The sequence below is a fragment of the Paralichthys olivaceus genome, chromosome 3 (genome assembly GCF_024713975.1).
Source record: "Paralichthys olivaceus isolate ysfri-2021 chromosome 3, ASM2471397v2, whole genome shotgun sequence".
In the NCBI taxonomy this organism is placed as follows: Eukaryota; Metazoa; Chordata; class Actinopteri; order Pleuronectiformes; family Paralichthyidae; genus Paralichthys; species Paralichthys olivaceus.
Genome location: NC_091095.1, coordinates 15180939 through 15196778, shown reverse-complemented (window position 1 = coordinate 15196778; position 15840 = coordinate 15180939). Strand labels below are relative to the sequence as shown.

General features: G+C 42.0%; 1 protein-coding gene across 1 annotated transcript in view; it reads left to right on the top strand.

Moving 5' to 3' along the window:
- Positions 1 to 15632, top strand: part of trabd2b (TraB domain containing 2B) — a 72894-nt gene extending 57262 nt beyond the window's left edge. Inside the window, exons 6-8 of the mRNA XM_020080525.2 lie at positions 11501 to 11591; positions 13900 to 14178; positions 14849 to 15632. Of these exons, the coding sequence (XP_019936084.1) occupies positions 11501 to 11591; positions 13900 to 14178; positions 14849 to 15083 (605 nt within the window). The 3' untranslated portion in view covers positions 15084 to 15632. The remainder of the gene's footprint in view (positions 1 to 11500; positions 11592 to 13899; positions 14179 to 14848) is intronic.
- The last annotated feature ends 208 nt before the right edge of the window (positions 15633 to 15840 follow it).

Here is a 15840-nt window from a genome sequence, read left to right as displayed (position 1 = left end):
CGCACAGAGCGTTTTACGAAGTGACGGAGATACCATGTGTGCGTCATGTGTGGAGCTCTGCTTGGTGGATAAGACAGATAGAGAGGAAGAGATTTAGAGATATTATTAGTGCTTTCCAAATGACAGTTTGAGCTTAGCACGCATTCAGATTTATATTTAACAGGAGTGTGGTTTGGCCTTTATTGCTGCAGTCATGTGTCTCATTGTGTAAGATTCAGTTCCTTGATCCCGTAGCTCCACTTCCATTCGGTCTCACTGTCCATTAAGGTGATATGTCTTTTTCTGCAGTGCACGTTGTCACACATATGCATATGCCTGCTTGTACATTCATGAATGTCCTGTTTTCCATGTACAAAAAAGAAAAAGTTTCACTCAAGTAACGGAAAACCAACAAATATCCAAATGTTCTTGCTGCTTAAAAAGTTTTTCCATCGGCATATATGCTTGTACAATTTGTCCACAAAACAAACATAAATCATCTTGACAATCTGTTGTTGTAATCGTTTAAATCAAGCAGGCTGCATCTCAGACCAACAACACTTTGTTTCATTGTTTAAAAGTATTTGAGATTGAAAACTTTCCAGTTTATTGTATTTGCCATGCAAATAAACATTTTCAAATTTGAATGCCCTGTGCATATATTGTAGACTATATACAAATCACTTTAAACTCTAATGCAAATAAAATGTGCTGTTTTTAATCTTTAAAAAAATTTGAAAAACGTCATTAAATACCAGAAAACTCAATACGTTTAACTTTAAAGTGCCAGTTAGCTTTGTATTATGATTGATAGATTTTTTTTAATTTATGCTGTAGCTGTGTTCATGACTTTCTTACATAAGTTAGATATCTGCTTTACCCAGGTTACATATTTTTACTACTTACAATAAAGTTTCAAGTTTTTAGTTTCTGAGCCCCATAAGCTTATTTAGGGTATCACGCATCCCCCTTAAATACTGTAGCCACAGCATTAGCACTAATGTGATGCCCATGTGCACTCATGTTGTTTTGTAAATGTGCAAAATGTAACTGTGAGTTTACATGGGCAGCGTCTTATGGTAACTCTTAGCTAAACTGGACATGTTCCCTGCTTTAATGAAACCAGTGTAGACTGTTAGCTTGTTCAAGGATTACACACTTCATTAGAACATCTCATAGCTTATTTAGAGCCAATAGCTTAATTCTACATGTCATAAACACATGGATGCTTTAGTCCTACTCGCTTTGATCCTCTGAGCTCACAGCAAAAAGTATGTGGAGCGGAGAATACAAGAACACAAAGGTTCACTTCTTGGTGCTGCGTTTCCTGTGTGGTAGTTAATTTCATTCACCTGTTGTCCCAGGTGTAAATAAAGTGCAGATTAAATGGTAAGAATGAAAACCAGCTGCTGTCTGGGTCCTGAGAAACCACTGCTGGAAAACGCTAGTTACAGCCAGCACACACACACACACACACACACACACACACACACATTTCTTCTTTCTCTATGACTTCAGAGGACATTACTTAAGTTTATTTCTTGGAGATGTACTCTAACCTTAACCATAGTAAGTGCCACCCTTACTCTACCCTTAACTTAAACCTAACTTTAACCTTAAACACATATTCCCATTAAAGGTTTAATGATTTACATTATTGGCACTTGCTTGTTGTCCCCATAAGGAAGACAAGTCCCCATAATGTGTATGTTAACAGATTTATGTCCCCACAACATGAGTAATATCTGTACCACACACATGTTTGTACTGTTGTCTTAGTGAAGACACTCATTGGCATAATACATTCCCTAACCATCCAAACTAAATGCTTGACCCTAACCCTAAACTTAATTCTAACCCAAACCCTGAAAGGTCCAGTGTGTAAGATTTAGGTGAAAGGGAACTATTGGCAGAAATGTAATGTAGAATAATTCTCATGATGTTTACACTAGTTCGTTTCATCTAAATTGTATGAATTGTAGTTTTCTTTACCCCAGAAAAGGCCCTTTATATTCAAATACTTTATATTTACATCAAGGAAGTCTTCTCTATGGAGGCCGCCATGTTTTTTACATTAGTCCAGACTGGACAAACTAAACAGCTTTTGAGTTTTTTTGACAACTGAAGGCTGCAACAGTTTCTTATTCATGTTTGTAAGGGGAGGGTGAGGTGAGGGGTGTTCAGCTGCAACATGCAAGTTCAACATTTGACTCAATTCTACACACTGTACCTTTAAAGGGGGGTCACAAAGTGAGGACTGGCCAAAATGTCCTCACTTTCCCAAAATGTCCTCACTCTGGGTTGTAGGCTCAAACTGGCCCTCACAAAGATAGCTGTACAAGAGCACACACACACACACACACAGGACCACCTCAGAAACATAAACACATATTAACGCAAGCATGCACATACGTACATTTACTCTCGAATATCACAAAAAAAACACATACACACTGATATGTTTCACAAATTGCACTCTTTTTCATGCAGGGTTCACATTTCTGAGGCTTCAACGGAAACGCTGCTCATTCAGTTTGAACGGGATGACGTCATATGCTGCATGCCGGACTGCTTTGTGGTTCCATTGCGTATTTCACGCTGCGTGCAGCTGCATGTAAAGATGAATGACGCGTCTCAACTTCCTCCCACTGTCCAGAAATAAAACCAAAATATCCTGGATGTGAACACTGCCAGTTTGCGCTATAGTGATTGGGGGATGGAGCTGTGGTATAGCGATGTCCTGCCGATACACATGCTAAGCCATTCAAAAGTCACTCCCAGCTGTCAATCATTATGATGTACACCATTTTTTTAACATTGAAAACCTATTTAAAACAAACTTCCTGGAAAAACTAACACTTGGACATTCATCAGTGTGATAAAATGACAGACTCCATCTTTGAGAAAATGTAGCCTATTTGATGTAAAATGATGGAGGGAGGATTTACAGCATATACTGCTGCCATGCCACCAGGTGGCGATCAAGACCCTTTGACTTCACTTTAAGGGAGCAGTCATGTCGTCCAATATTTATTTACAGTCTATAGCAGAGCTCAACTTTTCAAGCAATCACGAAGGGAGTAGCCTTTAGTTGTGTCTAAACAAATACTCTAGCGCAGGTGCTCAAATAATTCATGTTAATGCAAAATCAGGTGCTGTCTGACATCAATTATCAAAATGAGCCTGGAGAGAAGAGGCAGATGCAGCTACTGAACCTGGTGTGTGTTCATCTGGTTGTGTATTTTGTCTTTTTAATTGTATTAGTTACTAGTTAATAGTTAGTTAATAGTTATTTGTTTGTTTTGACGAGCACGCCAGCACCAAGAGTTGGGTACGGCCAACGTCATGCATTAACTCAACACATAAATCATATAATATTATAATCATATAAACGTGTTGGCGAGCGCATAAGCTTTGGAATAAAAGAAAATGTGTGAGTCCTTTCTACCTGCTCAAATGAAAACTCAATGCTTGATTGAACTTTAATTGAAGGATACAGGAGAGTATATTTACTGACGGAAAGATAAAGACCGTGAGACAGAGCTCTGTGAGGATACCACAGCTTCTTCCATTACGTGTGAGTGTCCATGAGAAAGACATCTTTCTCCTCCATTTGACCAGCTGCTTCCTATAATCTCCTTGTCCCCAGCAGGAGAGATGACCACATCTGTCGGGAATAAAAACAAACAATGGTGGCAATTTTCACTTAATGCTGTTAGCTTCACTGTAGGTGCAGCTCACCTCCCTTCCTGTCTCCATTTCTTTGCATCTTTGTATTCCAGCTCTACTGCACCACTTTCTCTCTGCCCACCAGGAGAGCTTTATGGACTTCAGCACGAGCTCACGCAGTCTAAATATTTAAACGTGGGGAATCACTTTAAAGCTTATAACACTGAAACCAGTGAGCCCTCCCTCCAGCCTTTTCTGACATGGATGGGTGTCAGGTCCACCACATGCAGCCGTCTGCCTCTGGATATGATCCCCCCTGCAATTCTCTTGATGTCTGTATTTGACCAGAACCTGGAAGTGAATGAACCCAGCGACAGCTGTCACTCATAACACCTCAGAGCGGAGCAGGGAGACACTTGGAAGTCGTATTGCATGCATAGCAAGTGAAGTCATAATGGAGATTTAGAAATGTGGAGGGGTGAGAGGAAAGACTCCAAGTTGCTGTGATTCCCTTTTTACAAATCTTGAACTGGGCTGAAAGGTGGAATTGACCATCGTGCCTTTTTAGATTTACACTTGAACTTAAAGTGATTCTCTGTTTTCAAGGCAATGGTTCAACTATTTCTGAGGCAATGTATCCCCATGCAGCTCCACTCTGTTAATCCAAAGGCTTCTGGATGATTTATAAAGGGATCCCAGCTCTGTAAAACTGTAAATGGAAATGCACAGCAAGGAGCGGGGATGCTGGCCTTATTAAAATCTTTGCTGCATTACTCATATGGTGAGCGGCAGTGCTACGCAGGATACATGAGGGAGACACTTTCCTCTATAAAACATAGTGTAAACACACACACAAATACAGTAGACACATGGCACACACACTACCTGGTACATTAGCAGATGACTAAAAGAAAAACCTAAATATATGAATAAAATTGAGATGAATGCAGCATGGTAGTAACTAAATGGTATTGATGAGTATAGACCCTTAATTGTTGGACAGTTGAGGAGGTTCAGGCGCCTCCTGGAAGCCTTCCGTTAGAGGTTTACCGGGAACACCAAACCGGGAGGACTCAAGGGTAGACGCAGAACTTGCTGGACGGACTGCATATCCCATCTGGCCTGGGAATGCTTTGGGACCCCCTAAAGTCAGTTGGAACGTGGGGCTAGCCAGAGGGACATCTGGGATACCACTTGGCTTGACAAGTGAAAGACAATGGATGGATAAATGGAGTAGAGGCCCTTTCAGATAGAAACCATTTGTGCTGTGCTGGCGATTGGGTTCAGCACATGGCCTCCGGCACCCTTAGTTTGCGCTAAGGTGGCTGCTGGGTTAAGAGCAAAGTAGTCTGAGTTTTTTGGGGGGTTTTTGTGCTTTGCTTCCATTGAACGTTCATTGCATGCCGTGGACAGTTGAAAATAATTGGTTTCAGAGTCCAGTGAAACAAATACTGTTGTTGTGTTGCATCAGAAAGGGCCTTGAGAATCATAGACTTTGGCCAGTTTGTCAGTCACTAGATTTCAACTCAGCAGACCATTTGCTATGACCCCCCTCTTACAAAGCTACAGCTACGCACGAACAGGCTTCTAACTCCAAGCCATTGATTTGTGTCCAAAAACCTATTGTAACAGCAAATGTATCCAATGACGATTGTATTCAAGCACACAATGTATTCAAGCACACAAATACCCTGTTAATCCCCACTTCACATGTGTGTCCTTTTTAGTGCTAAGAAAAAAATCTATACGATCAATCATCACCATCATCAAAACACCAGATGAGGTTCATCACTCCAGTGGAGTTCAGAACCTCTGCAGAGGAGCGCTGAGGCTAATGGTCCCTGGTGGTCCATCACCCTACATGTTAGTTTTTCCTTCAATTTGTCACCAGTTGGACACATGCACCCTTATTCGTACACATTCACAAACACATGGCGATGAGTAGACGTTTCTCCATTATCTCAGCCTGTGTACACACTCAGTCTTGAGCATATTTCCAAACAAATCTAAAGAGGAGCACGCCCATGTCAACCATAAAGTGGTGGGTTAGATTTGTATTTTTCCTCCCTGTTTATGGGTTTCTCTCATCACTGCATCCTCCCTCTCTCTCTCCCTTCCACTCTCTCTCCCCCCTTTTTTTTTTTTTACCTCATCCTTGCGTCTCTCTTTCATCTGTTGTTCAACTGGCTCAGAGGCAACAGCTTGTGTTTGTTTGGTCCACGATGTAGCAACAGTACCCAGCATGCATTCCTGCCGGTTGTACTTCAACGCAAACCATCTCGCCCTCTGGTCACGCTCTCCGTCTGCCCTCCCTCTCTTTCTCCGCTGCTCAGTATCCACCCCCCCTTTACTTTCTTCCTCTCTGTTTTTATTCACTCAATCCACCACTAAGTTGTCATCTCCTCCCTCTTCTATTCTCACAATCTCTTTTTAGTGTTTCTGCAATTCTCATATGAGGTGGTCTGCTCGCAGGCCATGTGGGATTTTTTTCAAACCACTAGTGCGTATCAGCTGATCCATTGTTTACACTGTGTAATTGCAAACACATTTGTTTTTACAAAAACTGAAAAAATAACATAATTATCTTCCTGTGTGTTTCGCTTTTAAAAATTTTGGATCAATCTCCCATGCCAAATGCTTGCTGTGTTTCCATTTATCCCCTCTCTTTTTGCTGTCAGCTTCTCTTTGCATGTTGAGGGTCGTCCCAAGAGGATATAGAATGGGACGGAAACAGAGGTAGATGAATAGTGAAAAGAGACAGCAAGGGAGGGATGAGGAGGAGAATTTGAAAGAGATGGTGAGAGGGAAAAGGGGGCTAGAAAAAAGAAAGAAAGGAGGAGTACAGACCAAAGATTGATGGGAGAAAAGAGGTGTCGACATGGATGGAGTCAAGTCTGCATGGGTGGCAACCAGAGAGACATGGTGCAGCACCTCTTTTTGCAACACCCACATGCACTCACAAACAACTTCATGGAGAGAGAAGAGAGGAAAAACAAGAAGATGATGGAAAACATAACCACAGTGACAGCCAGACAACCAGGGATGATAATTAAGTCTGGAAAGATAAGAGGTAGAAACACGAGGTGGCAACAGTAAACACAGACGGACAAAGGAAGAGGTGGAGTGCAGAATGTTGCTACTGTGAGTGGAAATCAGGGGTGAGTCATTAATGAGTCATTAACTCAGGAGCCATAGGAAGGGAAACACACCATAAGGAAGTGCACGCTACAAAAAATCACGTTTTTCTTTTACAACCATTTAACTTTATTTTCAAGGATCACATTTTTTAAGGCTTATCTGCTTTATTAGAGTGATGACGGCCGACTGGCAGGAACAAAATGGATGATGCGTGAAAGTGGTTTACAGCCACAAGACCACAAGTAATGTTATTCCTGTCGTAGCCTCAGCGTGAGCCATAGATCACATGCTAGATGAATCACTGAGATATAAATAATGATGAAGTTTGAAGCTGCGCTCTGATTCAATTCTACATATTAATTGTATGCAGGTTGTGAAAATGATAATCAAGTACACTCAGATACTTAGACATGGTTTGAGCGTTCAACTGAACAGTCAAATAAACCTTGTCTCATATATGAATATGTGCCAAATGCATCTGAATGAAAACACAATTGCCGGCTTGATTATGTTAAATAGGTAGTGGCATTTTTATTTTAGCAGATTGAGGCGCTGGAGGTTTGAGGATGTTGTTGGGGTTGAGGAAAGGGGAAATACGCAGCAGGACTTTGACATTGGAGATCGAGGTTAGGTCTGTGAGTTCAGCGCGAACATTAATAAGTAAGTAAAGACATCAAGTCCAATTCTTCAAGCCACTTTTAACTTTTTAAGTATTGAACCATGAGACCATAATCTTTTTCCCTTAACCCTTAACCAAGAGCTCTGAGTGCCTGAGCATGATAATAAAAACATTAATCATGGAAAAAGAGGAGCAGCTCACAGCTGCAAAACATCCAGACAATTTGCAGATGGTGCTGATAAAGCTCTCAGAGGACTTTGAAAAAAGAAACAATAAGTATTACGGCTCAGTAATAACAATGTGATTTCTCTTTCATAAGCTTAAGTGGCAGTCACATTCAAAAGTCATGGGGTCCAATTTCTATTTTGGTCTTTTAGAATAAAGAAAAGTATAGTAGAAAGACTTTGGACACTTCGCAAATTAAATGTATCTTTCTTCATGATGAAACCCCTTGTTTTGCTAAGGAAACTATACAGGCTTTCAAATTACATTCATGTCCACATAAAAAGGTCATAGATTGCTGTTGTAATTTAAATGGCTGGTATTGGAAGTGTGGCAGAGTGCCCAACAGTCCCCTTATAAGACCTCATTGAAATTCACTTGATCTGGGTTTTACACACTTGTATATCAGTCTCCAAAACATGCCTGATTTTTTATTTCATCAAGATCAAAATGTTGAAAGACGCTTCATTTTGAATTGTTGTAAAGAAAGTGAAAGTCCGTGCCCTGATCCGGGTCTGCACCAGTTTTGAATGTTTTTTCTTCATAATCCTTAAAACAAATAACAACAAAATGCAGACAACAGCATAACCTCCTACTGGTGGAGATTCAAATTTTACACTCAGCAGCAGCATGTTTTACAGTGTACAACCTGTGCAGTCAGCCTCTGAGCTCCACAGCAGGGGGCACAATTAGGAGTCGCGTGACCTCTCATTATATCCCTGCTAATTGAGCGGTTTGTTGGGACGGCTCTCTGCTTCAGAAGCACCACACTGTCTGGATACGCCACAAACAAACACACTGCAACCGAGCCTCTGTCACACACACACACTTAGGATGAACCACAAAAATACACTGAAACAAACAACGCACACACCACGGTTGTAGATTAATGAATGAATAATGAATGTTTTTTTAACTTTTGTGTTGCAAACAACTGTACAGTGATCCGAGGAATAACAAATGAAGTTTATACGGAAAAGAAAAAACTCAGCAGATTGAAAGTTTACTGAATGTTAGATTTATGGGAGGTGTGTCTCAGAAATGAAAACCATGTGGGGAAGGAAAACTGCAATTTTATCATACAAACAAACACAGACACACTCTGCTCACTCTGTGTGTGTTATTCGTGACAGCAGAGCGTAGGAAATCAAGTCAGCCCATCAGACAGTCAGCTTGAACTCACACCCGGTGAACACACAAGAGGTGTTCTCCTTCTCCCCCAGATATTAATGAAATAGCTGCTTGACACAGATATGAGGGTGGTTGAATCTGTCAGCATGCAGTCGCTGAATGAGCTGACTCAAGCCCCAGGAGAGAGCGATGAAAGAAGGAGAGAAGAATGTTACCAATGGGGAGAGAGGTAGAATTGGACATGCATTTGCATTGTGGGACAATTTTACATATTTTCGCAGAAATAAGAATTAGTCTGAAAAGGGTGCCAGACACAGATTATACAGATGCACAACACGTCTGCACTTCTTCCCACTATTCTGTGTCTCAGAAGCAATCAGGTGATGGAGCCTCAAGTAACTAATGAACATGCATCAGTGTGATAGATCAATGATCTAAAATGAAGTGTGAGGGTGGCTGGAGGAGCCCCTTCACCTGGACCAGAGGATCAATCAGTGCAGGTGAGAGCTGTTAGCTGATTGAGCCTCTGGTACAAAAGGCAGCAGAAGAGCTGCCTCAGAGAGACACAGGCAGAGAGGACTGAGACACAGAGACACTTGGGAGAGACACTGAGCTGCGAAGCTTAGACAGAAACTGCTGAACCCCTTTAAGTTTAGTTTGTGTGTGCGTGTTTAAAGATTAATAAAATGTGAGTGGTTTGTTTCTGGCTGTTGTGGTGACACCCTGGTGGCACCGTCCCTTTGCCAAAGAAAGAAACAATCTTTGCAAAACAATTATTCGATGTTTACCTTGACTTTTCTGATTGGCCCATGCCCCATATAATAATATTGAGGAGCTGGGATTTATGACCAATACTGCAGTCGACCACCAGGTGGTGATTAAGATGCTTTGGCATCGTCCATCTTTACAGTCTGTGATGCCAAATGGAAAAAGAAATCTCCTCAGTTATTATGTTTCATTTATCCTCTATAACTATCCCAGGCCTGCAGAACATTTCCAGACTATCTGTGTGATTTGTGCAGGAATATTTATTATCAGAGTATGGGACTGACTGACCAGCATTAATATCCATTGATGTGTTTTCTCCTTTTCATTTTGTTCATTTTTTTCACCATTAAGGGATCTAGTTTGAACTCTAACAGATCACTAGCAATTGTCGTACTTTGGTTTCTTAAAAGACATATGTCAACTCCTCTGCCCTTGTGATGATATTTAGTCTGCATGCATTACAATGCACACACATGGACACACACACACCTTTACTCAGTCAGAACCTCACACTCTCCCCTCTGTGTAATCCCATCTGATCTTGCCGACACTGTTGTTAGAAGCCTCCTCTCACTCCGCAGCCTCTCCCAGCGCAGCCTTTGAACTGGGCTGCCAAGAAAGTGTAACCCTGCGTGCCTTTTTCTTTGACTTTCAGGAATGATCAGGCACATTATCATGATAAAACTGGCAGGGGTGAGGAGCTGAGTGGAAGCAGAGGGCCCCCAACAGAAAAAAGCAAGCAAGAGGCTTGAATATTGTCAACGTGTTGTTAATAAGCTGCAGGAGAGGTGTGTGAGCATTTGAATTCCTGCGTGTGTGTGTGTGTGCAAATTCTTTGCACGTGTAGGTTTGTGTATATGTGTGACTTCAAATGTGAACTCTGCTGTCAGGGTGTGTGTGTGTAGCAGGGTGTGATGTCAGGGTACATTACAGCTTATTGCTGGGTTGAGTGACGTGCAGGATTATCAGCTGATGGGAGAAATAAAAAATGGCTTTCATCAGCGTGGGGCTGGGGCCCGCATGTTTGATGTTGTCTGAAAGAATCATGTAGGAGGTGAAGGAAAAGTAGAAAGAGGTGGAGGGCGGGCGGGAGGTTGAGTGCCGACAATACAGGGTCATTACAGAGCATCAAGTGGTTCTGCTGGATGATGATGGAACTTACATTTCAAGAGCCCTGTTATCTTACAGATCCTCCACAATCCTCGTACTTTCTTCTCTCTATGGCAGTAATGTCACTGCCACAATCTCCTTACACCATGTGTAGTATAATTCTTCTGTCGGTGCTTCCATCATGCCACTTCCTGAAAAGAGAATCTGAATATTATAGTGTCCATCGGATTATCTATATTACTTATTCTTTGATGGTTTTGAGTTTATCTGGAGCCAATCACATCTGACATTAGTGGGTTACATTCTGAACAAGTCACCAGAGTATCGCAGGTCCAACATACAGAGTTTCCTTTTAGTCAATCTGCATGCCTTTGGACTGGGAGAGGAAGCCAGAGTACCTGGAGAAAACCCACACAAACATTGGGAGGAGATGCAAACTTTACATAGAAAGGCAACTGCTAACTACTTTAGCACTGTGCCACCCATTCATGTATTGTGTAATCCTGAATCTTGTTGGAAGAGATATGTGTTTTTGTGAAGATGGTGCAAACAGAAAGATTAAAATGTTAAGTGACCACCAGAGTCATCAAATCCAATTTACAGGGAATATTCCTGTATTATATATATAAATTGACCTTCTGGGACAATAAAGATAATTGGTGTACAGCCAGTAGAACAATCACACAACCAGGACATATATATAAAAAACATACTTAATACGCTCATGTGAGGGTATTGAAAAGGTTAATGACAGCAGGGACAGATGAGACTATTTAAAGAGACTAAATCTGAGACCCCCCAAAAATAGTTTCAATCTGTCATGACCTTTGTTCTTTGTTCTACTTTTGTTTTGTCTACTGATAGGCCACTTCCTGGGGAACCACAGCGTGCTGGACATCCTCAGGCAGGAGGGTTACGAGATCATCCACACGCCCTCTGATCACCAGGAGCCAGAGTGAGTACACAGTGTAACAGATGACGGAGCGTGTCATTTCATTAAAGCACTGTGGTTAGAGAGAAACAAAAACGTATGTTAATGAAAAGCAGCGAGAGTAACATGATTACTTATTTCAGATGAACAATTCCAGAGTTGTGCAGGTAATCAGTCACAGTTAGGTTACACTTTGAGACCAAACCACAAGTCTCCCAACCTGACAAGATAATGGAAAGAAGATTGTGGTTATGTTTCAGCATTAGTCTGATAATGTTATGGTAATACGGACTGTGAGAGAGGTTCTGTCCAAATTCTGTAACAAATAGAAGCTAAACTATGCAGGAATCCTTTTGAAAGCTCATCAACTCCCTCACCTTCCTCGCTGCTGCAGCAGCCGCCTGCCAACGGCTCGCTGCCAGTGGTGGTTCTGTCTGTTCTCAGCAGCCACTGTTACCACAGTCAACACAAACACACACACACACATATACATATGTACATATGCAATGGGGTTGCAGGGTTGCACACACACGTACACACAAACTCAAACACACCTCACACAGAGGCTTGGCAGCATTTGAAGAAATGCTGCCAGCATTGTGTGTGTGTGTGTGTGTGTGTGTGTGTGTGTGTTTGTGTGTGTGTGTGTGTTCCTGTACTTATATCTTAGTGAGAACCATTTTACGCGAAGGCCATACAGAGTGAGGACATTTTTGGAAAGTGAGGACATTTCAGCCGGTCCTCACTTTTTCAAAGGGCTGTTTGCTGGTTTAGACTTGGTTGAGGAGAGAGTTAAGTTTATGTTTGAGTTCGAATAAGGATTCCAGCCAGGCAGTTAGTTGTGATGGTTAGGGTAAGGGTCTAGGGAACGCATAAGGCCAATGAGGGTCCTCACCTAGATAGACGTACAAGAATGTGTGTGTGTATGTGTGTGCACCCTTTAGCAGCCCCCCCCCCCCCCCCCCCCCCTTCACCTACGGGGTTGATCCATGGGCCTATAAAATAGTAACAACAGCCACTTGAATCATGGTGGAAATGGAAAAACAAGGCACAACAAGAGGAATCTCTTTAGAACTGTAAAAACATCCAGCCGGGGCTTTTTTCTCCCTGCTAAATTACAGCTGTGAATGTAGCCTCCCTATCTCCCTCCGCCCTGCGTGCAGAGTTGTGGGCTTCAGCCGGTGGTTCTTGTTTTAAAAGCTGACAAGTGGACCGACTTACTGTGGTCACAAAACACTCACGTATGCTGCACACACACACAACCGCACGACCACACGCTCACACGTGTGCATGCTCGCAGACGCTGCGGAGCTCCCCGGTACAAGGTGATGTGACAGGCGAGGGAAAACACCACAAGATGGCTGCATGCGAGGTGTTTATGGAAGCTCGTAGCCTCAGCCCTGGAGTGTGTCGACTCCACTGGCACAAGGTCTTTAGGAGCGATTATATGAGTGAGTGACTGACAGAGTGGACTGGAGCTGGGTTTGGCTCCACAGTAGCTTGACCACAGGTCTGGAGTTATCATCGCCCAAACCAAAACCATCAAGACCTGAATGGGTGTTTCTGACGCCTGGAGCAGACGTACACACCATCAATTTATGATCGCAGATGAGACAAAACCATGAGTGAGCAGTGGAAATTGTGACTAAAACCATCCATCATATCATGTTGAGTATTATTAAAGTTTGATGTCACATAAGAATCTCCTCTTACCGTATATTTTACTTTCTACTGCTTGTTTCTTACATAGCTTGTATAATACTTCTTTTTCTTATGTCCCACCTTGAAACACAAATTCATTTTCGAGCCGGGAAAGACAGGGAAAGAACAAGAGCAGAGAAAGTATGAGTAATGAGTGGAAGAAAGAGGAGCATGGCAAAAGTCTGTGAGTAGAGTGGGTGATTCTGGGTGGTCTGCTTTGGACAGATGTCAGTTTTGACACAGCAGTCCGGTCACTGGAGGTACAACATCCTCTAATGTTGCCTGTTGGGTATTTCTGCCACTCAGTACAGGGTTTATAGAGCATGGCATCCTATTTGGAGTTCATATCCTTGATTGAACTTGATTGAAAGGGGCTGTAAGTGGAAAGTAATGAAGTGGTCAGGGACCACAAACAAAAATATTCGCTGGCAGCCAGTCTGAAGTATTAAAAAAGTCTGACAGGAGGCCTGAGAAAGACAAAAATTCCTATTTTTCATCTATGCCGCAAAGGTTTCAGTGATACTTTTGGACACACCAAAAATGTATACTGTCAAAAAAATCCCATCAAGGCTTTTAATGAGGATAAAATGATTTAATTTCCTTTTCATCCTCTATCTTTCCTGTGCTCCAGGAGAAAACCAGCTGAGGAGCCTGCAGCAGGTTCCAGTGATGAGAGTCCAGACAGCAGCACTGTCTCTCCCACCAGCTGGCAGACCAGTCCATCAGACCTGGAGCTGGAGGACCCAGACCACGTCCCTGGACTTGGAGACGAGGAGCTGCCTCACCTGCTGCTCCCCGACAGCCTGAGCCAGCTGGAGGATTTTGGACGACACAAGCGTCCCCGCAAAACTCACCGCGTACACGGCAAACCTCGTCTCTTCAGTGACCTGTGGGTTCGCATTGGGGACGGGTGAGATATCTAATATATTCTAATATTATAGTTTTGAGAAGTAACTTGAGGAGGACTAAGATGTAGATACTCGATGAAAAACTTGTTTTTCAAGTATTTAAGTATATATTTTATTAATATCTCCCTATGACAAAAAAATTAATATTAACATTAACATTTCACCAAAAAGAGACATTCATATAATTTTATAATGGTGCATAAAGAACTTATACCAGACAGCTGTGGGTCATGCTGTGGAGCTTGTCTTCCACTCACCAGAAGGTCACTGGTTCACTCTCGTGTTGTCCATGTGTGAATTATGCATGATAGAAAAAGTGTAACATATAGTCCATTTACCATTATGATTATGAGTTGCAGATTTCAGTTAAAAAATGGATATGATGTAAAGAGTGACGTTTTCAGATCCAACTGTATCTGATTTTAATTTTAAAAACTATTGCAAAATTAAGTTACGCTGTTGAAGAATTTGTTTTGATGATCCAAAGTTTTTCAATTTATTATCATAGACGTCAAAGAAAATCAGCAAACATACACATTTAACAAGCTGGAAAAGTTGAGCTAAAAATGTAGTGAGAAATGAATTGCCACAATTGTTGCTTCCCATTGGACATTTTAGTTTCAGCTGTAGTTTGAAACTAAACCCTGACTTCTTTTGTCCTCTTTCCTCCAGCACAAGCCCGCCACCTAATGTGAGGATAGTCAACGGCTATGTGACCGTGGACCCTCCTCTGACCCACCAGGAGCAGCGCAGACTGGTGGAGATCTACGCCACCAAGCAACAGCCCGGTCCCCCTTCCTCCACCCCGCCCAATCCCACCTCAGCTCAGCCAGCTTCAGTCCACGGCACACTCACACTGTCCTGCCTCTTAGCCTGGATGTTATCACACATGCTGTTTACCTCCTGACCCCAGAACAGCGTTATCTCGCAGGCAAAACACTCAAACACTATTGCGTCCCTACAAGATCAGTGGAATGCACCTGATAAATAAGGAATGGTCATCAGCACATGCAGAGAAGAGGATGGATGCCACCACAGGGAGGCCTCAGGCCTGCCGTCATGTCAAGTCTCACAAAGTGTGGAATAATCTCTCAGCCGGGGAGTCTTCAAACCTCATGAAAGTATTACGATAGAATAACAAACACATAGCACGAAGAAGACCCGTCAAGAGTTTGTGTGGTGGAGTCTTCTACCTTATAAAGATGTAATACTGTATAGAAAAGTAAGACTGACATTAATAATGAGAATAGAACATACTAATAAGAGCTGTAACTCTGTGATAAATGAGTTGAATGCAGTAGAGTCGAGCAGGGCTGTGTAGGAGGTGACGCACTCACGTTGCCACTTTTGTAAATTGTGCATTTTGTTCATAAAAAAATATTTATTATTTCTGGGAGAAAAGAGTATATTTTCTTGTTTTTTGAAGAAAATGGAAACAATAAACTTTGAAAACTAATGAAGTGTCCAATGATTTTTTTTCTGTCCGACAGACAAATGATGTGGATTGAAGTTAATGGGCAAGAACCTGAAAGCAAAATATAAAAATAAATCAGTAATGGCCTCATAAAGAGAGCGAGCAGACTGTGGGCTTTCTATATATATTCTCATTATATTCTAAATAATGACATTTTAGTTTAATAAGTAACTACAGTAAACTGTCTGTG